The 25,718-nt window shown below is 46.9% G+C and overlaps 1 protein-coding gene across 3 annotated transcripts; it reads left to right on the top strand.

The window, feature by feature from the left end:
• The first annotated feature begins 4,076 nt into the window (after positions 1 to 4,076).
• On the top strand, positions 4,077 to 23,195 carry Ing5 (inhibitor of growth family member 5). 3 transcript variants are annotated; one of them, XR_009056697.1, is made up of 9 exons: positions 4,077 to 4,146; positions 6,225 to 6,296; positions 8,252 to 8,418; positions 8,743 to 8,854; positions 8,994 to 9,087; positions 16,943 to 17,078; positions 17,389 to 17,450; positions 19,140 to 20,087; positions 22,477 to 23,195. XR_009056697.1 is itself a non-coding variant. In XM_057762933.1 (8 exons), exons 1-8 carry the CDS (start codon positions 4,110 to 4,112, stop codon positions 19,180 to 19,182), a joined length of 723 nt encoding a protein of 240 aa, XP_057618916.1. In that variant the 5' UTR covers positions 4,077 to 4,109; the 3' UTR covers positions 19,183 to 23,195. The 3 variants fall into 3 exon arrangements, 2 of the variants coding, with proteins under 2 accessions (XP_057618916.1, XP_057618917.1); XM_057762933.1 differs by having other exon boundaries at positions 19,140 to 23,195; XM_057762934.1 differs by lacking the exon at positions 4,077 to 4,146 and adding an exon at positions 4,508 to 4,549 and having other exon boundaries at positions 19,140 to 23,195.
• The last annotated feature ends 2,523 nt before the right edge of the window (positions 23,196 to 25,718 follow it).

The following is a 25,718-nucleotide window of genomic DNA, read 5'->3' as shown; positions in this document are numbered from 1 at the left end:
AGAAATGTTTGCTGTTTTAGTGTACTGGGACTGGGTCAAAAACCGAGGGACAGAGTTGGTGGAAGGAATTGGATTTAATTGCAGCCTTGGCCAGAACTGAACAATTCCCATTTTCTTCTTGCTTTGCTCCAGTAGTGTTTTTATAGAAACGATTAAAACCAGGAAAAATAAATGTGCTGGAGGCAGGCACAATTTATGCGAGTTTGAGGTCAGCTTGATCTACATAGCAAGTTCCAGGGCTGCATTGTGAGGCCAGATCTCAAATAAAACAGCACTCGGAGGCTGAGGCGGAGGCTGAGGCAGAAGGATCGCGAGTTAAAGGCTAATATGTTTCAATAAGACTGATTAGGGGGCCTGGAGGTGGTGGCACAGGCCCTTAATCCCAGCAGTTGGAAGGCAGGGACAGAGTATCTCTGTGAGTTTGAGGCCAAGCCTGATCTACAGTGAGTTACAGGACAGCAAGGGCTGTCACACAGAGAAACCCTGTCTTGAAAAAACAAACAAGGGGCTGGAGAGATGGGTCAGAGGTTAAGAGCACAGGCTACTCTTTAAGAGGTCCTTAGTTCAATTCCCAGCAACCACATGGTGGTTCACAACCATTTATAATGAAATCTGCTGCCCTCTTTCTTCTGGTGTGCAGGCATGCAAGCCGGCAGAACACTGTATACATAATAAGTAAAATAAATCTTTACAAAAAAGAGGTCATCAAGCTTTGAAAAAAAAAAGAAAAGAAAAAACAAACAAAACAAAACAAAAAACTGATTAGGAGGCTCTCAGCATTCACCTAACATGAATAAAGACCTAGATTTCATACCCAGCACAGAAAAATCGATATATTGAGAGACATATCCTATAATCCTGACCCCTTGGGAGGTGGAGGCAGCATAAGAAATTCAAGGTCTATGCAAACACCTGAACTGACACCTAGTCAGAGAAGGTATTCACGTGCCCAACAGATATGAAAACATGCTCAACATGAACATTATTAGGAATCATACATTAAAAGAAGATAATTTCACAACTCTACTAGAATAGCCCAAACCTACAATTCCAACCATATAGCATGCTGGTTAGGTTTTGGAGCAAAGGAAAATATCAATGCTGATGAGAAAGCAAAACCTGTGTGTGTGTGTGTGTGTGTGTGTGTGTGTGTGTCCACTTCGGAAGACAGCTTGGCTGTTCCTCAAGAAACTTCTTTACTCTTAATATATGGTCAGTATTTATTCAAATGAGTTGGAAACTATGTCTACAGAAAATCCTGCACACAAATGGTTGTATCAGTTCTATTCATATTTGCCTAAACATGGAAGCAGCTAAGATGTTTCTAACAGGCAAACTAATAAACTGGTTAATTACACAGTGGAATCCTTTTCAACTAGAAAAGAAATCAACTATCAAGTCATAGTAGGACATGGAAGAACCTGAAGTGTTTAACGATAGGGGAAGGCAGCCTGAAAAGTCTATACTGTAAGCCCCAACTACATGGCATTCCAGAAAATAGCAAAACTACAGAGATTCTAAAACGTTTATTGGTTACAAAAGTATACATGTGTGTGTGTGGGGGGGTCCCATACTATAGTAGACCAGAGGCCTTTAAGGCAGTGAATATTCTTCAGGATGCTGTAACGGAATACTTAGTATGTATTTGTCCGAAATATGAGACTCCAGCAAGCGTGGACTCTCGTAAACTATGGATTTTAGTTAATAATGTATCAATGTTGTTTCATTAACTGTAACAAAGTTGCCATAGGGATGCAAAATGTCTACAATTGAGGAAATTGTTGGAGACCCCTATGCAGATTATATGCTCAATTTTTCAGGAAACCTAAGACTGCTTTGAAAATGGTTATTAGTCTTTAAAATGAGCTCCAGAACAGAGATATTTGAACAGAAAAGCAGGTCCAGTAAAGTCGTGTGTATGTTCTCACTAGGCATTAAGTGTTCAGGAATGAGCACCTTCTTCAAAGGGAAGGACCTGAACGTAAAGTAAAGACCATTGGTTTAGTATTTGGACCGAGTGGGAAACATTTTAAATTGCTATATAGTTCGACTTTTTTTCTAGAGTAAATGCTTCTAAGGCTGGGAATATAGTTCACTTGGTAGAATGCTTACCGAGCACTCACAAATACCAAGTAAACTGGGCATGGTGGCACACCGCTATAATATTAGCACTTGGGAGGTGGAAGCTGAAGGAACAGTTCAAGGTCATCTTTGGCTGCATATTCAGATTGTGGGCAACCTGGGCTACATGTCCCCCAAAATTACATTTTAAATAATGAGGACCCTGGTCCAGGAGATGTGGTGGCACATGCCCTTAGTCCTAGCACTGGGGAGGCAGAGGCAGCTGATCTGTATGAGTTCAAGGCTAACCTGGTCTCTATTTTAGCAAGTTTGAGGACATCCAGAGCTACATAATAGGAAGACCCTGTTTCAGAAAACCCAAAAGAAAAAGGAAAACCCTGACCGGGTGGGATGGCACATGCCTTTAATCTCAGCACTCGGGAGGCAGAGGCAGGCGGGTGTCTGTGAGTTCAAGGCCAGCCTGGTCTACAAGAGCTAGTTCCAGGACAGGCTCCAAAGCTACACAAGAAAATCCTGATTCTTTAGTGCTGAAGAGATGGCTCAGAGTTTAAAAGCACTTGCTGCTCTGTAGAGGAACTGGCTTCCGTTCTCAGCATCCACATGGTGGCTCATAACTCTAATTTCAGGGGCCCTAATGCCCTTTACCGGCTTTCCTGGGCACTAGGCAGGGACGTGATGCACATGTGTGAAAAACACTCCTACCTGTATAAAAAAAATTCTAAAAAATTGTACAACCAACAATGTCAGAGGCCGAGGCTGTGAGGATTGTTCTGGCACTATTGCTGTAACCCCAGCTGTTCCTTGGCCCTGGAGCTTTCAGGACAGGAATTCCTTATTCCCGGCCAGCGTGAAGTTAGAGTGAAAGGAGGATTGGCCCGTGACACCGAAACTTTCGCCCATGAAATTTTACAGGAGATAATTTCCTAATCTTAGCAGGCTCGGAGTGACAGAGGGACAAGTGGTGACTGGCAAACGCATCCACGCTGATAACACTAAGTAAGGTCCGGACACAGACCCACAGAGGACCCACACTCAATTCCACCATCTGACATATTTAAGTGGCACCCACCGCACACCCTTTTGTTTGTTTTTAGACACAGGGTTTCTCTGTGTAACCTTGGCTGTCCTGAGAACGCACCCTATAGACCAGACTAGCCTCGAACTCAGAGATCGGCCTGCCTCTGCTGTGCTGGGATTAAGGGATGTGCCATTACTACCCCCGCTAACTTTCCCTTTTATTTCTTTTTTTTAAAAAAAATTGTGACGGTGGTCTCGCTAGTCTGGGCGGGCAGGTAGACGACGTCAGGCCTTGAACTCATGTCGACAGACCAGCTTCTGCTGGGTTTTAAAGGCGCGTGCCCTCACGCCCGGCTTTTCCAGGTATTTTTTGCAGGCGTCGAGGTGTGCATGGCTTCTTCACGAAGTGCGGGTCAGGACACGCAGGTCCAGCGTGGGCACGCCCCTCGGGACTAAATAGCAACACAGTGCATCAATGTTAACCAAGGCGCGTGTGTGTGTGTGTGTGTGTGTGTGTGTGTCTGTGTGTGTCTGTGTGGAGGGGGGATCTCTTTCCTGGAGGACCACGCTGCCACCTTCGAGAAGCCACAAGCAGCTCGCGCCGGCTCTCGGGCCGACCAGACCCCAGATCCGAACAACGCCGGCAGAGCGGCGGGTGTCAACCGGAAGGTGAAGCTCGGAGCCGGCACACGTGCAGGCAGGGTTCCCCAGTCGAGCGCTCGACAGGGCACTGCCAAGGCTCGGACCTCTGCGGGAGCCACAGAAGTAGCTTCCGCATCGCCAACCGCCGACAGACTCCATCGCCCACTCGGATCCCCTCAGGGGAAGCCCCACAGCGCCGCCTGGCGACCGCAGCCGGCCGGAAGCGTGGGGGTGGGCCCTAACGTGCCCCGCCCCTCCTCCAGCCAATCGGCGCGCGCGGCTCATGAATAGTGAGCGCGCGGCGCCGCCCCGCCCCGAGTCCGCGGCACCGCCCGCTCGCGCAGACCCCGAGCGTGGCCGCAGCGAAGATGGCGACTGCCATGTACTTGGAGCACTATCTGGACAGTAAGCACCTTGGTCGAGCCGCCCGCCCTCGCGGGTCTGCGCCGCAGCCGCCCCTGGCCCACCGCGACCCGTGCGGGACCCCGGGGTGCGGTCGCAGATGGGGACTGGTCATGGGGACAAGTGGGGGTTCACGGCCTTTCTGGGGCGGGGCCGTGGATGGAGGGCGTGGGGCGCGGCGCGGGGTCCCGCCGCCTCCGCCGCGCCAATTCCAGGTGCGTCACGGAGGGGCGGAGCCTGAGGCTCAGCCCGCCCTCTCCGCTTCAGCCACACCCCCCGACGCCGACCACGCCCCGGTTCCCTCCCCTCCAGTTCAGTCTTGTTTGCGGGGAGGTCCGCCCCTTCTTAACGTGAGGCTTGTGGTGTTTGCTTTTGGAACAGCAGCAGGGAGCTTTAGGCTAGTGGGGTACGTTTTTTCGCGGGAATTCACAAGCCAGTCTGACAGGGGACGATGTCCTGAGTAACGGGTTGATCTTTGACATCCCAGGCATGTCTTCCTCCGTTTATTTTTAGATGGTGAGAATTGAGGGAGATTATTTTTCCACTCTTTACATGTGAGGAATTGAGACCCTTTGTAGGGAGGTGGATCAAGCCAGTGCGGCGCCCTTGTGCTTTGATTATCTAGCTGGGCTTGGGAAGTGGGTGTCCAAGGTGATCTGTCATCAGTCTAGTGTCCATCCACTGGGTATTCTGAGGTGGATCCAAGACGGGTTCATTTCAGTGTTGGCATCATGTGATGGTTGATGTCCACACTCGCCACCTGCTCTGTGCCACATATGGGTAGGAGCCCCATTTCTCCACAACTCATTGATAGTTGAGGCACACTCACCCCCCCCCCCTTTTTTTTAAAGTTTATAGAAGACTCAGGCCTGGAAATAAATGTAGATGTGGAGACTGCAGATAAAGGGTTCTCTCTCTGAGAGTAGAGAGGACCACTGGAGGGTCGAGTGTTGACTAACTGCCGGGACCATGGAGTCAGGCTGTGGGTGATAATGACTCGATGAGCTCAGGAAGATACAGGCTTATAACAGCAAGTGTTATAAGATGTAGGCCTAAAATACTGACCTTGTTGGCTGTGGAGAGTATTTGGAGTGGGACAGGACCCAGAAGGCAGTTGGAGCCTGCCGAGAGCATGATGCAGGTGGCTCTTCACCAGAGGACACAGTGCAGGCAGGAAAGCGGCGGACTAACTCTAACCACAGGGACTAGAGAGCTGCTCGATGGCACTGGTTGCATTTCCAGGGCTCACGGCTGCGTGTGGCTAGAGGCTGATGTGTTAGGCCATGCAGAGAGAGCATGTCTTGGGGACTGCTTGGTCTACAGTTCCTGGTGTAGTAGCTGTCAGGACAAGGTTGGAGAAATCCAGGAGGACTCTTTAGCACATCTCATAAGAACCCAGAGGAAGACATTGGGGTTCAACTTGAAAGTCAGAAAAGCAAAACAGCCAACTACTGGCTCCTATCTCTACGTCAGTCCGAAATGACATCCTGCCCCCGAGAATCTCAGAAAGAGACTCTTTTTGAGAGCCGTCTTCTCCCGTTTTATATGCCTCTCTAGGGCTGGGATTAAAGGTGTGTGTTATTGCTGCCTGGTCTGTAAGGCTGATGAGAGGGGCTGTTTTACTCTCTGGTCTTCAGGCAAGCTTTATTTATTAAAATACAAATGAAATATCACGATAGGACCCAGGTTCTCTCAGGTTGTTGGTACCTGCCCCTAAAATGGTCTCAGTCATTTTAGTTCCTAACTGGAACAGAAATGATTATAAAGCCTGCAGGCTTTGGTGTAAGGCTTTTTTTCTCCCCACTAAAGATTTATTGATTTATTTTATTTTGTGTATATGTGTGTTTTGCCTGCATGTATGTCTATGCACCACATGTGTGCAGTGCCCTCTGAGGCCAGAGAGAACATCAGATCCCCAGAACTGGAGTTACAGATGACTGTGAGCTTTCACATAGGTGATGAGACTTGAACCCGGTCCCTCTGGAAGAGCAGTAAGTGCTCTTAATAGCTGAGCCATCTCTCCAGCCCTATAGGCAGATTTTTGTCTGCTGAGAAGTACAGCCTTTTCTTGTCTCTTTCAGGCATTGAGAACCTTCCCTGTGAACTTCAGAGGAACTTCCAGCTGATGCGAGAGCTAGACCAGAGAACGGAAGGTGGGTATAGCCTGAGCTGGGTTTTGAGCATTGGTCAGAGAGAGAGATGGCAAAGGACATAGGGTATCAGAGAGCTCTGAAGGGACCTTGTATAGCACAGGCTTTGCATCATACAATGTCTTCGAGACAAGATTTCTCTGTGTATCCCTGGCTGTCCTGGAACTCATCCTGTAGATCAGGTTGGCCTCGAATTCAGAGATCCGCCTGCCTCTGCCTCCCAAGTGCTGGGATTAAAGGCGTGCGCCACCACTGTCTGACTTGTAGTCAGAGTTTTACTGTCCCCACCGCCTGCTCCCAAATAATCAACATGGAGATTTAAGATTGCTTATAAATATAAAACTCTGACTACACTTGGTGGGTTTTTTCTTGTGTAGTTTTTTGAGACAAGATCTTTCTGTATTGCCTTGACTGGCCTGGAACTGCCTGTGTAGAGCAGGCCAAACTCATAGGGATCCACCTGCCTCTGTCTCCTGAATGTTGAGATTAGATGTGTGTACCACCATGCCCATCTCAGGTTCTTATTTATTTATTTAGAGATGAGGTCTTATTCCATAGCCTAGGCTGCCCGTGAACTCCCAATGTACCTTCCATAGCCTCCTGAGTGTAGGGGTCAGGAGGACAGTGCTGGTGCTTTTAACTCAGGTGTAGTTTCTTGGTTTGTTTGTTTTTAATCTCTGTGTGTGTACATACATGATATGTGTATATGCACGTGTGTGGGTACACACTTGTCATGGCATATGGGTAGGGGTCAGAGGACAGGACAGCCTTGGGTTCAGAGACAAGGTCTCTTTTCTTGCTTACTGCTGCATATTTGGGATTTTCCAGTCTCTGGCACCCATCTCCCAGTGAGTGCACTAGAATTACAGCACTTGCTAGCACACTTGGCTCTTTTTTTTTTTTTTTTTTTAAATGTATTTTGTATACAGTGTTCTGGCATGTATGCCTACACACCAGAAGAGGGCGCCAGACTTCATTATAGATTGTTGGGAATTGAACTCAGGACCTCTGGAAGAGCAGCCAGTGCTCTTCTAAGCCATCTCTCCAGGCCCCCCCACCCCCTTTTTTTTTCTCCCACACTTGGCTTTTAAGTGGGTTCTGGGAGGCTTGGACTCATGTCGTTATCACAGTGATGGCTTTACCCACTGAGCTATTTCCCCAGCCTGGTTTCTGGCTTCCTACACAATTTTTAGAGCTTTTCAGCTATTGTCCTTTACAGTCAGAATGTTTGTTGCTCTTCTCCTTCCAAGTTTTTTCCCATTTCTGCACTGTTTATAAGTGAGTATTCCTTATCCAAAATGCTTTGGGCCTGGAGTGTTTTGGATTTTTATGTTTTTCCATTTTGGAACATTTACAACTGTATTGAACTATCCTGGGGAGTTGCAACTCATCTAAACAGGGAAATTTTTGTCGGGAAGGCAATTTTATATGACATTGCCATTGGTCTTGTGTGTGGAATGTTTGAAGAAGTTCCACTTCTTGGTTAGAGCAGAGTTGCATGTGTCCCTGCTCTTGGAAGCATGCAGCGAGTTTTTACACATCAATGTCTGTTGGACTCAACCATAGGTTGTAAGTCACTAGTTGGCCTTGTGCCCTAGGTGGTGTAGATGTAGCATAGCCTCGCTCACTAGTCTGACTGTGGGTTGGACATTTTCACCGCTTCTTGCTTTTGTGGGTTTTGTGTGTTTTCCTAAGTGTGTTTTGGTGCCTAAGTGCTCCTCTTCTGGGTATGTGACTAAGTTGTGCACCAGGAGGTAGGCACGATGACCATAAAATTTGCTGTTCATGAGAGTCAGAGGGCAGTTTGACTACCTGCTAGATGATGCTTGTGCTGGGTCTGCCTCGGACAAGTTGCTGTATCACAAAGTGCACAGTGGCATGGCCAGTGATGCTCCTGCCAGCTTTTTGGATGCGTGTCACTCTACCTCTTTCTTCTGCCTCTCGCCTGTCCCCCTTAGATAAGAAGGCAGAGATTGACATCCTGGCTGCGGAGTATATTTCCACAGTGAAGACTCTCTCTTCAGACCAGCGTGTGGAGCACCTGCAGAAGATCCAGAACGCCTACAGCAAGTGCAAGGAGTACAGTGACGACAAGGTGCAGCTGGCCATGCAGACCTATGAGATGGTGAGTGCAGGGGCGCAGTGCAGGCCTTCATTCCTGCCTCCCATGCCGCAGGAGGAAAAGGTGTATGGAAACATGTATCTAGGGTGGGAGTTTGGAGCACCCAGAGAGAGGGTGCATTGGGGGTCACCATCTGGGCCTACTCCCATGATTTTGCTTTTTTGGGCCCTGCTTGTCTTGCTTGTTGATGGAACCATTGTTTGTTGGTGTTTTCTTGGGGAGGTCTAATCCAGGGCTTTGTGCACACCAGGCAAGCGCTGAGCCATTGAGCTGCATCCCTAGCCTTCGTTTTACTATGAAGTCACATGTTCAAGTGTCCTTTTGCAGGTGGACAAACACATCCGAAGGCTTGATGCTGACCTGGCACGCTTTGAGGCTGACCTGAAGGACAGAATGGACGGAAGCGACTTTGAAAGCACTGGATCACGAAGCTTGAAAAGCAAGTTGACTGATGTTCTCTTTGACTGCAGTTTGGAAGGCTTTCCTCTAAATGTGTTAGGGACACGATGGTAAATGAGTGGGTGAATCTTGTTCCATGTTGGTCTGTTCTGTGATAATAATGGGTCTTTGTCCTTCAGAAGGTCGGAGTCAGAAAGAAAAGAGAAGCTCCCGGGGCCGAGGCAGGAGGACATCAGAAGAGGACACACCTAAGAAAAAGAAGCATAAAAGCGGGTAAGATGTTTCACCCTCTTTTCCCAATGGAACACTGGTTTTCGAGCAGCAGGGAGAATGCCTGGGTGAGTCCCCACTACTCTAGCACTTAACGCCTGCTGAGCCAGGCCAGGTGCACAATGTCCCTGGGCAGTCTCTTCACATCCTGTATACATGACAGTGACAGACCCCTCTGAGTTCATATGTATGCCACCCTCCGCATCAGGAGAGTGCTGCGTACTTACTGGCAGTGCTGGGTCGAAGCCACTCTATAAGTAGCTGAACTTACTGTTGGTGGTTTTCTACAATGATATGTGTTTTGTCCATGTTTGCCGTTAAACTATGTGACTGCACTTATTAGATACACACATCATTTATCCTGAATTCTTCAGGCTCGTCTACCACTTTCTTCTCCCAGAGGCATGTGCTGTTTCACTGACGTGATGTCTGGACTAAAGGGAAAATTGTGAAGTGACAGGAGACCTCTGGCCATGAGTTCTGGGGGAGGCTGGAGAAGCCAGTCCTCCTTGACCAAAGGGGGAGGGCAGGGAACTCTGGCTGAACCTCCTGGTGCTTGGATGTTGCGTGGAGTGGAAACCCAGGGCCTTGCATATGCTAAGCACTAGCTCTTGATCAGTCCCTGAGCTACAGCCAGTCCTCCCAACAGGGTCCTGGTTTTTGTTTTATTTTGTTTTGTTTATGTTTTGGGGTAAGGTTAGATATATGGCCCAGACAGGCCTTGAACTAATGATCTTTCTTCCTCAGCCTCCTAAGTACTTACATACTGAGAATAAAGCAAATTTGTATACTAGTGAGGTACCTATTAATGTTACTTGTTTTTAACATAAAAATTTGTTTTTGCTTGAGATTTGATAGTGAAGGATTTAGAACATTCTCATTGTTTTTTAGAGTTGATTGATCTTTTAATTTTACAATTGTCAGTGCTAAGAATTTCTTAGGTTTTGTTTGTTTTTTTGGTCTTTTTGTTTTTGTTTTCTTTGTTTTAGTTTTGAGACAGAATCTCACCATATAGTCCTGGTCTGGAACTCACAGAGATCCACCTGCTTCTGTTTCCCAAGTGCTGAGATTATTTGGTTATTGAGTATTCTGAAACCTTCTACTGTTGCCAGATTTTCTGAGGAACCTCCGCCCTCACACATTCATAAAGTTTAGGATTCGTGACCCACAGTTTAAGAAGCTAAGGTCTAAGCAGTGCCGCTAAGTAGAATTCTTTTGTGAACCCGGGTTGAGGGGAGGCTTAATCTGTGTGCATCTAACTAGTACCTCCCCCAGTGGGCCATGCTGTCTGTGCAGCTGTTACAGAGGTCTGCTCATTGTGGGAGAGGATCAGACTATAGGTTAGCAACTTGTGTATGCTGATAAAGATGGTAGTTTTCAGTGCTAGAGCACCCGTTTGATTTGATTCCCTTTTGAAAAATATAGTTTTGGCTCCTATTTTTGAAAATGATGTATATTTCTATCCATTTAGTCATAAATCTTTTTTTAACGATTAATTAATTAATTATACACCATTCTGCCTGCATGTATGCTTGCAGGCCAGAAGAGGGCACCAGATTTCATAATAGATGGTTGTGAGCCACCATGTGGTTTCTGGGAATTGAACTTGGGACCTCTGGAAGAGCAGCCAGTGCTCTTAACCTCTGAGCCATCCCTTCAGCCCTAGTCATAAATCTTTTAACCTTTTCTTTTTTTCTCTTTCTTTCTTTCTTTCTTTCTTTTCTTTCTTTCTTTTTTTTTTTTTTTTTAGATAGGTCTTATTCTTTGGCCAAAAAGCAATGCACTTTGAACTCTGGCATCCCGAGTGCCGAGCATTACCTTCCTTACAATAGCTATTTAAAGCTCTCCTCTCTCAAGTTTACATCCCGAAAGGCTGTGTATGTGTTCTGTAAGTCAGCTTCCTACTGCCCTCATTGCTTCTGCGTTGAGGAGAAACTGGCTGTGAAAACGAGTCCTGGTCTCACATACTCTAGAGCGAGGAAATTGTCACTCTGCCTTTGTTGACATAGAACTCATTTAGTTCATGTTCAGCACATAGACTGGGTATCCATGGCTACCACATGTAGGTCCTAAAGTGTTATGTAGATAGCTCGGCCACCCTTCCTGCCAAATCTACCAGATGGACAACCTCTCTCTTGCTGCAGATCACCCAGCTCTATTACTCCAGGGTCTTGCTGCCTGTAAAGTGGTTTTGAGCTTTGCATTTCTCACTTGTGGGATGGCAGCATGATGTCTCTGCTCCTTCCTTCCCAAAACCCAGACGCCATGCTTCTGGGTTTGCACAGACAGTCTTGCTGGTTGTCTTCTTCACTGAGTGTTTCCCATAGTGTCCTCAGCACGGGGAGCCCAGTATAGGGGTCTCTAGGTGGTGGGGAAGCCAGTACCCACTGGCTGGAGCATCCCCCTAAGGCCTCAGGTATAAGACAGGCATTGTAACTACTCCTAAAATCTCACAGATGAGGCAGACTGTTCAGTTTCTCCCTTGACAGGAGCCACCATGTTAGGTCTGATGCTTGGGAGACAGTCACTGCTTTTAGACCTGTTTGCTGGGCTCGCTGCAGTGGTGGCTGGTTGGTGACAGTGATAGGGCACCTGTTCCCTCTGGCCCATGAGTGGCAGTGCAGCCGCCATCCCAATTTGCGTATGTTCAGTCAAGAGACTGCTGGAACAAGGGGTGTGCTCAGGCCTTGACATCTGATACATAGAGTAGGCATCCAGAGATAGCCCAAGGCACTGAAGTCCTGGCCTTGCTGTATCAGGGTGGGAGCTTGTTGTGGCTTCAGAGCCTGAAGCTTAGACACTTGCCTGTTGCTGTCTGGAGTTCTACACAGTGCATGTCTCTAGCCTGTGTTCGGCAGGTTTTTTTCCATGATGAGATGGACTAACGTGTCAGTTATAGCTTGCGGTGTCTGTCATTTTCCATGGGAGATCTGGAGCAGTGCTCAGTCAGGTTCCCGTGGCCCAGTGGCCACTTGGCCAAAGGACTTAGCAGCAGTTGTGTCATAGCTGTGCCAGCTTGTGCTTGCCATAGCCTCATGGGAACTGGCCATATTAATTTATATCACTATCTCACCTTGTGCTTGCCATAGCTTCATGGGAACTGGCCATATTAATTTATATCACTATCTTACCTTGTGCTTGCCATAGCCTCATGGGAACTGGCCATATTAATTTATCACTATCTCACCTTGTGCTTGCCATAGCCTCATGGGAACTGGCCATATTAATTTATCATCACTATCATTCCTAGTTGAGGTGTAAGTACGGATAGTGGTATTACAGGTTTAGGGATTATATGGTGTCGACTGCCCTACAGTTTACATGGTTATTTGAAAAGCACTTGTAAAGGGGCTGGAGATGACTCAGTGGTTAAGAGCATTGACTGCTCTTCCAGTGGACCCAGTTTTAATTCCCAGCACCCACATGGCAGCTCCTTGCTGTCTAGAAATCCAGTTCCAGGAGACTCGACACTCTCGCACAGACATACAGGCAGGCAAAATACCAATGTAGCCTGGGCTACAAGAGCTAGTTCCAGGACAGGCTCCAAAGCTACAGAGAAACCTTGTCTCGAAAAAAAAGAAAACCACATGTAAAGTGTAAGTTCAATGTCCTGGTCTATAGTGAAGGGTGGGCTGCACTGTGTAGGTAGCAGGTACGGGGGAGGGTGAAGGGGCAACATTCTCACTAGGCTGCTGTTTAGAGACCAGAGGCAGCTTCCAGCATTGGGGAGTGAGCAGGATAGTGTAGAAAGAGCTGTGGGCAGGCCTGCTTTTCATCCCGTCCGGCTCCCACACGACTAGCTTTACACCCGAAATAACAACACACAAACTGTATTCATATAAACACTGCCTGGCCCATTATATCTAGCCTCTTCTTGGCTAACTCTCACATCTTGACTAACCCATTTCTAATAATCTGTGTAGCACCACGAGGCAGTAGCTTACCGGGAAGGATTCTAGCCTACGTCCATCTTGGGCTGGAGCTTCATCGCGTCTGCCCTGGAGAGAAGCGGCATGGCGTCTGAGTTCACTTCCCTTCTTCCCAGCATTCTTTCCTGTCTACTCCACCCACCTAAGGGCTGGCCTATCAAATGGGCCAAGGCAGTTTCTTTATTAACCAATGAAATCAACAGATTGACATATGACCTTCCCACATCATTTCCCCTTTTTCTGTTTAAACAAAAAAAAGGAAGGCTTTAACTTTAACATAGCAAAATTACACATAACAAAACAGTTATCAAGTAAGAATTACAGTTACAATATTTATATCTATTTTATCTTTTATCATAACAAAGGAAAACAACTATAGCTATCTCTCTATTCTTCAACTTCATCAAAGACTCCAAAAGGATATAATATTTCCTAAGTAAATGAGAAGTAAGCAACTTACAAAACTCTAGAAATCACAGAGACATCTTGTTGCCTGGACAGTCACCCAAAGTTCCTCTGTACCGTTGGGGCATCCATCTTTGGCCTACAGGCCCATAGTTTACAGCAGACATTTCCATGAAGCAGGAAATTTCAAAGACAGTTCAGTCACTATCTGCTGTGTTCTGCAGAATGTCTCGCAGACTCTTTCATGAATCAGGAACCCCAAAAGATCATCTTACTTTTAGGCAAGTTCAGCAGTCCTCTCTCTGCGGGTTCTCTGTGTCCAGTTTATGCAACAGTCCAGGCAAGAGCAGTTTCTTGTCCAAATGGCTATCAAACTCCATAAGGAGCCTCTTCGATGCCCATCTTCCTCTTGAAGTAGATTGGTGCTGCCAGGAGCAGATGTGTCTCATTGTCATGAAAAGCCCTAAGTTATTAAAACATTAAATGTCATATTCTGTAGTCTTTGAAAGATATGAAGAATGTCTATCTAAAATATATCTATGCACATCTAGAAAATCTAACTAACATGACTACAAGCTTGACTATTATTGATGACTATCCATTAACAACCTATATACATTACATTTTTAAATGAACTACACAATCACAATACCTTAATATCAGAAATACATATACATATAACAAAATTGACCTTAAAATCCATACCAATGCAAATTATTCATATCTATATCATATCCCTTTTAAATATAAAAGAACATTTATAAACAATATTTGGGAACATGGGCACAGTTTTTTCTCTCCAAACTGCTTCCTGCTGTATGGGGGCGCTGTTAATCAGGTCTTTTATGGTGTAACCTGTGTGCCAGGTTCATCTCAGTCAGCAGTTGAGTGAAGTAATTTTTTGAGGGTGTGGTCTATCATACCATATTAGGATAGAAGCAATCCACAGGTTCTCATCCTCTGTGAAAACAAAAGAAGAGACTCCTTTCCAAAGCATCATGTCCTTAGATCCAAATTTTAAAGTCAAGGTATTTTCAAAATATCTATCTTGGATTAGTTCAGCAGCATTTATAAACAAATATCTTTTAGCAGCTGTTGCTCCTTCCTCAGCATTCAAACAATTCAAAGAGAGCATAATAGCATACAGTATCAAGATTCTCTGTGTATTTTCCATTTTTGTGCAGCTTTATTTTAACCTCTATTTCTTTTATTTTTACTTTTATTTTTTGAGACAGGTTCTCTGTATATCTTTGTCCTGGAATAACTCTGTAGACCAGACTGTCCTTGAACTCTCAGAGATCCTTCTGTCTCTGCCTCTCAGGCATTGGGATTAAAGGCGTGTGCTACCACACCTTGAAGTCACAGAGGTTAATCTACCTCTGCTTCCCAAGTGTTGGGATTAAAGGTGTGTACCACCACACCCAACTTCCTTCCTTCCTTCCTTCCTTCCTTCCTTCCTTCCTTCCTTCCTTCCTTCCTTCCTTCCTTCAAGAACTTTAACTTTTAGCCTGCGTATATTCTTAACACACTGTAAATCATTTAAAGGTTTTTTTTGTTGTTATTTTTGAATCTCTCTTTATTGTGTCTCTCTCTCTTTTTCTGACCACATGAGCCTTTAAATTACTGAGCAATATCAGTAGGACTAAAGCTGTGGCTTTGGCGGCTGGATCCAGCCCATTCCTTGGCTTTCCAGCCTCCTGGCGAAGATGGAGATTCCAATGGAGCCATTTTTATTGCCACAATTCTGTGATGTTTCAAGGTCCCTGCCAGCAAGCAAGCTTCAACAGCGTGTGCTTGCAAACCACACGAACCACCTGCATGAAAGAGTCAGAGTTTGCCCTAGCAGGGCAGCCCAGAAAGCCGGCATTTTAAAACGGCTCAGCTTTTTTCTGCTACGGCTGAAAACCGAAAAGCATGCATTCAGCTTTTCATCAGCACCGTTTAAGTGTTTCGTGGCAGAACCTCTTTTTTTTTTTGTTTTGTTTTGTTTTGTTTTGCTTTTTCGAGACAGGGTTTCTCTGTGGCTTTGGAGCCTGTCCTGGAACTAGCTCTGTAGACCAGGCTGGTCTCGAACTCACAGAGATCCGCCTGCCTCTGCGTCCCGAGTGCTGGGATTAAAGGCATGTACCACCAAAGAGCTGCAAGGTTTGCAGCTAAAGCTGAGTCAGGAAGCCTCTCTTAGATGAGAGCGCTTGCTTGCCTCTAGCAAGCAGAGCAGACCCGAGAAATTGCTGCTACCAAGAAAACATGCTTTACTCTATTCTTTCCCAAGCTTTCTCAAGCTTTCAGTAGATTCAGTTATCCATGTTGGGCAGCCATTTGTAGAAGGAGCTGCGGGCAGGCCTGCTTTTCATCCCGTCCGGCTCCCACACGACTAGCTTTACACCCGAAATAACAACACAAACTGTATTCATATAAACACTGCCTGGCCCATTATATCTAGCCTCTTCTTGGCTAACTCTCACATCTCGACTAACCCATTTCTAATAATCTGTGTAGCACCACGAGGCAGTAGCTTACCGGGAAGGATTCTAGCCTACGTCCATCTTGGGCTGGAGCTTCATCGCGTCTGCCCTGGAGAGAAGCGGCATGGCGTCTGAGTTCACTTCCCTTCTTCCCAGCATTCTTTTCTGTCTATTCCACCCACCTAAGGGCTGGCCTATCAAATGGGCCAAGGCAGTTTCTTTATTAACCAATGAAATCAACAGATTGACATATGACCTTCCCACATCAGGATAGTGTGTACTAAGCTGGCTCTTGTTAGTCTGGTGGGCAGCTGGGTGAGGTTAATGGGTAGATAGATACTTGGAACCCAAAGGAGACTAAGAAGGGTACCTGGGTAGATACCTTCCCAAGAGAGGAGGGTATAGCCATTGGTTCTGGTGAGTGCCTCAACCCTGAGGTCAGCCTAGGGTGAGACACAGACTCTTCCCAAATGTTAGCTATCTGCTGGCAGGGGACCATGCTTTTGTCACCACCAGGAGGTGACAGCCAAAACAGAAGGAGGCCCAGAGAAAGCAGCAGCTTTGTCCATCTGGAGGGGTCTTTGTTCCCAGTAGGCAGCAATGGCTGATGTTGGATTTAGTTACTCCTGAGTGTCATTAGCAATCTCAGACCCCACTGCCTGCTTCTGCGACCTCTGCTGGTATTATGTGGGTAGTGTGACTGCCGTGTGCTGCTGCCCCAGGTTTGTGGCTGTGACAGTCCAAGGGAATCTCTTCGCTGATATTAGCACACCATATTATTCTCACTATAAATTCTTAGAGATTTGGCTGGAAGGTTCTGAGGTTATCCTTGAAAATGTATCTCAGTGATGGGTATTAGGGCTGTTCCCAAGTTCCAGTTACAAGCAAGTGATCATTAGCTCAGGGTCACTGCAGATTCTTCCCTTGGAACCTGCAAGCATCTTTGGCTCCAGGGGAGAGGAGCTGTGGGCCGTTGATGGAAGGGTGGTGGTATGGCCTTGTGCATCTGCTGCCTTCCTCCTGTTGCCCTGTAGTCTGCAGATCTTTCCCTCCCTTCAGGTCTGAGTTTACCGACAGCATCCTATCTGTGCACCCCTCTGACGTGCTGGACATGCCTGTGGATCCAAATGAGCCTACTTACTGCCTGTGCCACCAGGTGTCCTATGGGGAGATGATTGGCTGTGACAATCCAGATGTGAGTGCATCTTTTTTTTTTCCTTTTCTTTTTGATTTTTTGAGATGGTTTCTCTGTATAGCCTTCCTATCCTGAAACTCACTATGTAGACTGTGTAGACAAGACTGGCCTCGAACTCACAGAGATCTGCCTGCCTCTGCTTCCCGCGTGCTGGGATTAAAGATGTGCTTCACCATCACCCAGCATGAGTGGATCTTAAAGAATACATGTTCCCTGGGACGAACCTTGTAGAGATGGGTGGGTGTTAACCTTTCTATGTCTAACATACAGAGTGCATAGGTGTGACACAGGTTTTTCCCTTGCTTTGCAGTGTCCGATTGAGTGGTTTCACTTTGCCTGTGTGGATCTCACCACAAAGCCCAAAGGAAAGTGGTTAGTATGGGGTTGACTGCAGCCTCGGACAAGCCTGTCTGGTGCTCTGGGTCTTGTTGTGTGTCTCCGTATTTCTGCAGCACTGGTCCTGACTGGGGAGGGGAGGTGGTGGTGTTAGCAGACTTAGAGACGGAGGTCTACTGCTCAGCTTACCTGGGTGTGTATGTTATTACACTGCTGCCCTTGGAAGAAGGGCTCCCTGCCTCCAGCCCAGTGTGCACCCAGTGTTCCAGGCTGGTGCTCTACCACTGGACTGTGTCACCTTCGCCCTCTGGCTCCAGGTTGGGTAGCGGTTATTTTCAGCAAAGATGAGAGCAGGTTCTTGTCTCCAGGGGAAAATGGGGATCATGAAGAACATAGGAAGCTGTAGAATCATTGTGTACCCCTCCAGGGGGCTCCATCTACCAGGGCACAGGAGGTTTGCATGTTCCTGTTTCCATCCTACATTCGGCCAGCAGCAGACTACTTATTGTTCAAGAGGTTCTCAAGGTTTTCTTTGAATAAAAACCTGGTTTTGTTGATGTATGTTAAAAGTGGATGCATGTTCTTAAAATGAAATAGTAGGGCTTGGGCCTTCCTCCTAGGAGCAACTGGCGCATCTATCTCACGGTAACATTCTTGGTGTGTAGATCAGCCTGTGGCCAGTTTGAGAGTCACCTGGGAAAGGAGGGGTGGATGCCATGTTGCAAGGACTTTGGTCAGTGCACTGATGTGTGTGGTGTGAATGTAATCTCACCTTATCGAGCATGCCTACTGTGCATGGCTCCTTACCTCATGTTACAAGAACCATATGGCATGCACGTGCCTTGGCTGGGCCTGTGCCCTGTGGGAGTGGGTTGGGCTGCCGTGGCAGTGGGTGTGTGGGAGCAGGTGTATGGCTGGGCTGCCGATGGGTGGTGGTTTCTCGGTTGAGGAAAGGGAAAAGAGCAGGCTTGCGTGAGGCAGTGGAATCTGACTTCAGGTACAAGTTGGACGTGGTGCGTTGTTTGCAGGATCTCCAGGTAGGGAGTCTGACAAAGCTATTGGAATGTCACAACCTTGGAGAGTCTATAAGCCTGGCAGCTACTCGATGTGCTAGGCCCAAAGCCAGACAGAGGAACTGGGGAGTGGGGTTCCAGCGTGTCTTTCTGTAGTTGCCGGAATGGGCTTCCTCAGAGGGACTCGTAACTTCTAACTGACATGGTCACTGCAGCACTGGTAGGTACTCAGAGCTTCTGAGCACAGAGGGAAGTGATGCCAGCTGTAGCATGTGTCAAGAGAGCTGGCTCCCACATCAGGACCTTACTGGAATGTCTCTTTGGATCCTGAGTGGCCCATTCAGTCTCCAGGGCCAAGTGCAGCTGTCTCAGGAACTAGTGTCCACAGGCTTATCAGGCCCGTGTCTGCACATGGGGTCTTCAGCATGTCCAGCCAGCCAGCCGTTGGTGTCACCTCAGTAGGGGCACCTCATAATAGGACCATTTTTATCAACTTTATAACAAGACCGTGCTGACATGTACTAGTCAACCTCAGATATGCAGCAAGGACTCCCCAGGTGAAAGACCGCACCTCTCACTTGCTGTATCTGTCCTCCGGCACTGTCTTCCTGAATCCAGCTACCCTGGGGGAGGCAGGAAGTATGTACTTGGATGTCCTGTGTGCCAGGACATACGATGCAGAAGGTTGATCCCCGTGTCTTTCTTGTCACAGGTTCTGTCCCCGATGTGTGCAGGAAAAGAGGAAGAAGAAGTAACGAAGAGGTTGTTGTGCCAGACTGAAGAGCAAGCTAATATATTTCTTCACTCATGTTGCAATATTATCTTTCATTTAAAAAACTACCTTATTTCAACTGATATTTAATAATTTAGTGGCCAATTGTAGTTTTGGATATTTCCCAAAATAAGAAGCCACTGCACCATTTGCACAGAACAATCTCACAGGGACTTGCCACAGTGACTTCCCGTGCAGGCTCCCCACTTCTGCAGCCTCCCAGCACTGGGATGGCAGCACCCCCTGTGCCGAGTGTCCCTTGGGACTGTAGGCAAAGTGCATGGTGCAGGCTGGACACGTTTTTCACCTGGTCTGCTGCCACTGCTCTGTCACTAGAGGGTTGGCCTTGAGTGTCCGTGTCATCCAGGACTGGCTTGTGGCACCATGGAAGCTGCTGTTCTGTGAGCCAGGTCTTCCCAGACGCTGGCCTATGCTGTGCTCTCACCCTGGCTGAAGACCAGGGACTCCTGGCCAACATACCTCTGATGTGTCTGGAAGGGACTGGGGGCTCTTCCCAGGTAGAAGTGCTCTCTGTTTCGTTGTGCACCGCCTTTTCATGTGAACTTCCAGCCCGCCCTGGAGATTCAGCTTCCATTAGCCTCGAACTGTCAGTTATCCGACCAGCACTGCCCAGCAGCGGACAAAACAGTCAGGCTGAGCTTCCACCTCTCTGGGAATTCCTAACTTTTTTTTTACTGTGAAGATGAAATTATTGTAATAGCATGAAGGTCTTGGGTCTGTGTGTCTATGAAGTGAGTCTGTACTGTGAGCTGATGTTAGAACTTTGCTGTGTTGCATCCCACTGGACCACCGGCTTATATTCAAGGGGCTACAATTATGTGACATGATTTGTGAATTTGTGTGCCCAGTAGCAGTTATGGAATGAAGGTAGGAAACTAGAGTATACTCTTCGTCTAACCAGTGTCCACGAAACCAGTGTTGAATTTGGAAATATTTGGGCAGGGGTGGGGGAATGTGTGCACAGGGCCTGTTGATATGCATCTGTGGTGGTTCCTTAAGTGTGACAGGATCCTGAGAGTTTCCTATGACTTAGAATTCCTCTGGCATGTTTTCTAGTGTCTCAGGCTCTCTGAAAACCAAAGAGAGCCTGTCCCTGGCCTCACTCGAGAGAAAGACCTGCAAGGCAGAGCTGGGCTATGCAATTTCCAATTTAAGGAGAGACCAGTTGTTGATCTGACGACAGGCATATTGTTTTAAGATGGCCATGTCTAAATCGATACAGTTCCCTCCCACTTTATCCAAGGAAAGGGCACAAGGCAAGAGGGAGTTGTATCTGCCCCACATCATGCCACCATGGTCCTGTTCTTACTGGATAGGGTGTCCTGCACAGCCTATCCCAGTGAGAGAGGGAGACAGGAATGGCTTGTGTTTATGCTACTGAGTTAGTTGGTCCATGTTGACTCTTCCTGGGCAGCAGGTGCCAGGCAGTTGTCCAAGCTTGTCTCTAGGCTAGGAGGAGCTTTGGAAATGCAGTTCCTGTGGCCTCTAGGCTTGAGGGGCTGGCTTTCTTCCTGGGGACCCCTTCTCAGGCTCAGATTAGATATTTTCATTTCTTTTTGTTGTTGTTGGTTGGTTGGGTTTTTGTTTGTTTGTTTGGTTGTTTGGTTGGTTGGTTTGATTTTTGGTTTTTCGAGACAGGGTTTCACTTTTTAGCCCTGGCTGTCCTGGAACTAGTTTTGTAGACCAAGCTAGCCTCGAGCTACAGATTTACCTGCCTCTGCCTCCCAAGTGCTGGGATTAAAGGCATGTGCCACCACTGCCGGCTAGACATTTTCATTTCTTAATTTAGCCTTTTGTCGTACTAAACGTTGTGAGGATACGTTACACAATTTTTTCCCTCTTTTCCCTTTTATTTTAAAGACCAGGTCTTATGTATCCTGGGCTGGCTTTGAACTCACAATGTAGCCGAGGATAACTTTGATCTTCCTTCCTCCACCTCCCAAATGCTAAAGTTACAGGTGTGCACCAAGAGGTATGATTTTACAATGTTAGGGACCAAACCCAGAACTTGTTTTTGTTTTTGTTTGGTTTGGTTTTTTGAGACAGGGTTTCTTTGTGTAGTTCTGGCTATCCTGGAACTCAGAGATCTGTCATCCTCTAGCTACCAAATGCTGGGACTAAAGGCGTGTGCCACACAGTCTGATAAGGGTACACTATTGCCTGGCTGCAACCCAGAACTTTATGCACGCTAGGCAAGCATTCTACAGACTGAGTTATATCCCCCTCTCTTTTTCTTCATCCTTTAGTCTTTTTTATTTTTTTTCCTTCAGTCCTAGGAGTCAGGCCTCATGCATCCTTTAATTTTATTTAATTTATTTATTTATTTGGAGGCAGGGCCTAATTATGTAGCCCAGTCTTTGAACTAGCATCATCCTGCCTTAGCCATGAAATGTTGGAATTATAGGTGTGTGCCACCTGTAATGTCTGGACCTCTTATAATCTTTGTAAGCACAAGAAGTTTTAAATCAGATCTTGCCTGATAATGCATTAGAAACTGATTTAATACCTGAGATTCAGCCTGAGGCAGAGGAGGTTTCCTGGTGGACCTGCTAGAGGCTGGTTAAACTCCATCTTTGGGGCCATCCTGCATACTGGCTTCTGACATTTATTTATTTTGCAGATTTCTATAGTTATCTGCTTTTTTTTCTTTTTACTTTTGAAATTACAGTAATGTCACCAAAATAAGATTCATATAGTTTGGAAACAATAGAATTCACGGATTTGGGAATTTAACCCAGTGGTGGAATCACTTGCCTACCAGTGTGGCATTGGTTGTGTGGTGGTGAGCAAACCTGCCTCCCAGAAGTGATGGCCTAGGTTTGATCCTTGGCAACGAAACAGAAAAAAGCAGGAAGGAAGGTCTTTTGGGTCATTGTTGGGCTCTGATGGAGTGCTTGTCCCATTGTTAGTATCTGTGAGCAGGGAGGCTATTCAAGGAAAAGTGTACTGCCAGCTCCGGCTTGGGTGCTGCAGAAACACAGAAGCCATGGTGCTGTGCCACTGCGCACCGTTCTAGGAGCCCTGTCTGTCTCCATCATTGGGCCAGATACTCTTCCATGCCTGCCCATTGAGACCTGGCTCTAGTCAGAGTGAGTAGGGTGACCCCCACAGGTCAGGGTGGCAGCCAAGCCTGGATCTTCGCTGTCTCATTCCCCTTCCTTGTAAGTATGTGAGTGTTTTGCTAAGAGGAGAGGAATCATCTTCCCCATTTTTTGTGCATATTATCAGTAGTTTAAATGTCTCCCGTTTCTTATAGAAGCATGATGAATTAATAGAGAACTGAGCCCCACGATCTGTGAACATGCTAGCAGTGTGATGGTCCAAGCAGTGCTGACCACTCACCTGTCCAGCAGGTGACGTCAGCAGGAGTCAGGCCACCGACTGTGTCTTCCATTCTGCCATGAAGAGCCGAAGAGCCGTGCGGTGGAAGGGCTTGTGGATGGCTGGGGAAGTGGCCGCCTGCTTGCTCCTGTGGATACAGCATCTTGCCTTCTATCCCTCGCCTGTCTCCAGAAGGCCTTGGCAGGGCTGCTTCAAGCAATAACACTGTTCGGAGAGCAACTCCTCCACGTGATATGGTGCCAGGGTTGGCCCTGTTAGGAGGCTGGGAGGTCAGGTCTTCAGGGTGTGAAATCAAACAGTGAGGGACATTTATTTCAGGCTTTGAACCCTGTTTTCTGTGAGCAGAGATTGGTCTTCACTGCCTGTGCCGAGAGGAGCTCTAAAGCAGGGGAGGTCTAAGAAGTGTCTTTTCCCTCAGAATGTGCTGTGGTGGTCCTTCTTCACCACACTCCATCCATCGGATGATGCAGCTTTAACATGAATGTCACATTTTATTTTCAAGGAATTATTACCTTTGTCCCCTTTGTAAAGGAGAGATACTATTGTAAATCTTTTTATTAAATAATGTAAAGATGTATATCTGTATTTTTGGATCATGGATTATGGATATATTGTTTAATAAATAAAGTATTTTTGGGAAGAAACTTGTAAGTAGATCATTTTGAAAACAGGTTGGGGAATCTGTCTCAGCAGTAGGACATTGTCTGACGTGTGCTGTGCCTCTTCTGGGCCGGGAACCTAACACGCGTGCGTGCACACACAAACACACACACCACACAGTTGATATCTGCCGAGGGCTTTGCTCTTGGGTTGTAGGCAGCTGCCTCTCGTGCTCTCACATGGCAAGGTGAGTGGGGCTAGGTAGGAAGGGAATTCTCTAGTATGTCTTCTAAATTCTTGTTTTTGAGACAGGGTTTCTCTGTGTAACAGCCCTAGCTGTCTTGGAACTAGCTCTGTAGACCAGGCTCAAATTCACAGAGATCCACCTGGGATTAATTAAGTGTGAGCTGCCACTACCAGGTATGGTGGCACATACCCATAATCCCAGCACATGAGAGGTCAGGCAGGCTGATCTCTGAGCTTGAGGTAGCCTGGTCTATATAGCTTGTTCCAGACCAGCCTGGCCTACATAGTGACATACAGAACTTTAAGCATGCTAGGCAAGTACTCTATCAAACAGCTACATCGCCAGTCCCCATGTGTTTATAGCAAGTCCTGCAGATCCCGACCATAAATCCCTACTTAGCCTTAATTACACACATGTAGGCCCTGTCCCCAGTCACATTAGGGGTCAGGGCTTCCACATATGAATCTGGGCATATACATTACTGAGCTGTTTTAGACATTCCCTTGGACAGTGCTGAGTTTCTAGACACCGGTTAGCATGAGGCCCAGCCTTTCACCCATCATAGGAAACTGTAAGAGGCTGTGGTTTTGTGGCAAGATGTTGTATTTTCCATGTATATCCAGGGTATCAGCAGTCATTTCCCAGGGTGGCTGTTAGGATTAAGGGAAAGTCCAGTTCTTGGGGTGGTGGATAGGCAAATGACTGACTGCCAGTTTATTTTTTGTTTTCTTGCAGATTTATTTATTTAGTTTTTTTTTTTTTTTTTTTTTTTTTTTTTTTTTTTTTTTTTTTTTTTAGATGGTTTCTCTGTGTAGCCTTGGCTGTCCTGGAATTTGATCTATAGACCCAGGCTGGCCTAGAATTCACATAGATCCACCTGCCTCTGTCCTCTAAGTGGTGGGATTAAAGATTTGATCCTCCACTGCTGGCATCACTGACTGCTGATCTTTTAGTTTGTCTGTCTTTGTTTTTTTTCAGGTAGAGTTTCCCTACGAAGCTCTGGCTATCCTGGAACTCACTATGTGGTGTCCAGGCTGACCTTGAACTCTGAGGTCCACCTGCCTCTGCCTCCTGAGTGCTGGAATTAAATGTTTGTGCCACCACCACCTGACATTTTTTAAAGATTTATTTTTATTTTACATGTATGAGTGTATGTCTACATGTATGTGTGCCTGGTCCCCGAAATGGCCAGAAGAAGTCATCAGATACTCTGAGACTGGAGTTACAAATGCTGGTGAGCTGCCATGTGCATGTTGGGAATTGAACCCCAGTATTTTGGAAGAACAACCAGTGCCCATAATCGCTGAGCCGTCTCTTCAGCCCCATGACTGCTGATCTTAACTTGCCCTGAACTGTTATCAGTTCCAGGGGGCCAAGATGCTATTGGTCTACCAGGTAATGAGGGCTGTGGTGATCTGTGTGTTCACAGAAAAGGACCAAACACCCTCTGGGCATCTTTCTAGTTCCTGACTGTAACTGACTGTCTTAGTTAGGGTTACTATTGCTGTGATGAAACACCAGTAACAAAAGCAACGTGAGGATTTATTTCACCCACAGTTCAATATAGACAGTTCATCTCCAGAAACAGTGAGGGCAAGAACTCACACAGGGCAGGAGGCTGGAGGCAGGAGCTGATGCAGAGGTCACAGAGAGATACTGCTAACTGGCTTGCTCAACCTGCTTTTTTTCATTTTTTCTTGCTTTTTTTTTGTTTGTTCATTTGTTTGTTTGTTTTTTTTTCCAAGACAGGGTTTCCTCTATGTAATAGCTTTGGCTGTCCCAGAACTCACTTTGTAGACCAGGCTGGTCCTGAGCTCACAGAGATCCACCTGCCTCTGCCTCCCAAGTACTGGGATTAAAGGCATGCACCACCATGCCTGGCTCATCAGCCTGCTTTCTTGTAGAACCCAGGACCACCAGGTTAGGGTGGCACCACCCACAAAGGACTGGGTCCTCCCCCATCAATCACTACCTAAGAAAATGCCCTCCAGGGGGAATTTTATGGGGCATTTTCTCAACTGGAGTTCCCTCTTTTCGAGCTTGTGTCAAGTTGACATAAAACTATCCAGCACACTGACATTCTTGATGCCCGTCACCCTCAGTGGCTTATGGAGTGAGGACCAACTTAATATGAAGGGGCTAGCAGAAGCCTCCGGAATGTCCTAACCAGTACAGGAACCCAGATGCAGTTGTGACTTGGACCTGGACAATGCCAGGATGATGCACTGACCATGTTCCAGTACCCCTGTCTGACAAACCCGGGGGAGTGGACAGACAGATATCAGGGAACTGGCCTACTGAAGGCACAG

Source organism: Chionomys nivalis, chromosome 2, assembly GCF_950005125.1.
Source record: "Chionomys nivalis chromosome 2, mChiNiv1.1, whole genome shotgun sequence".
NCBI classification, from domain to species: Eukaryota; Metazoa; Chordata; class Mammalia; order Rodentia; family Cricetidae; genus Chionomys; species Chionomys nivalis.
The sequence above is the reverse complement of the archived record's forward strand: the minus strand, read 5'-3'. Positions and strand labels throughout refer to the sequence as shown.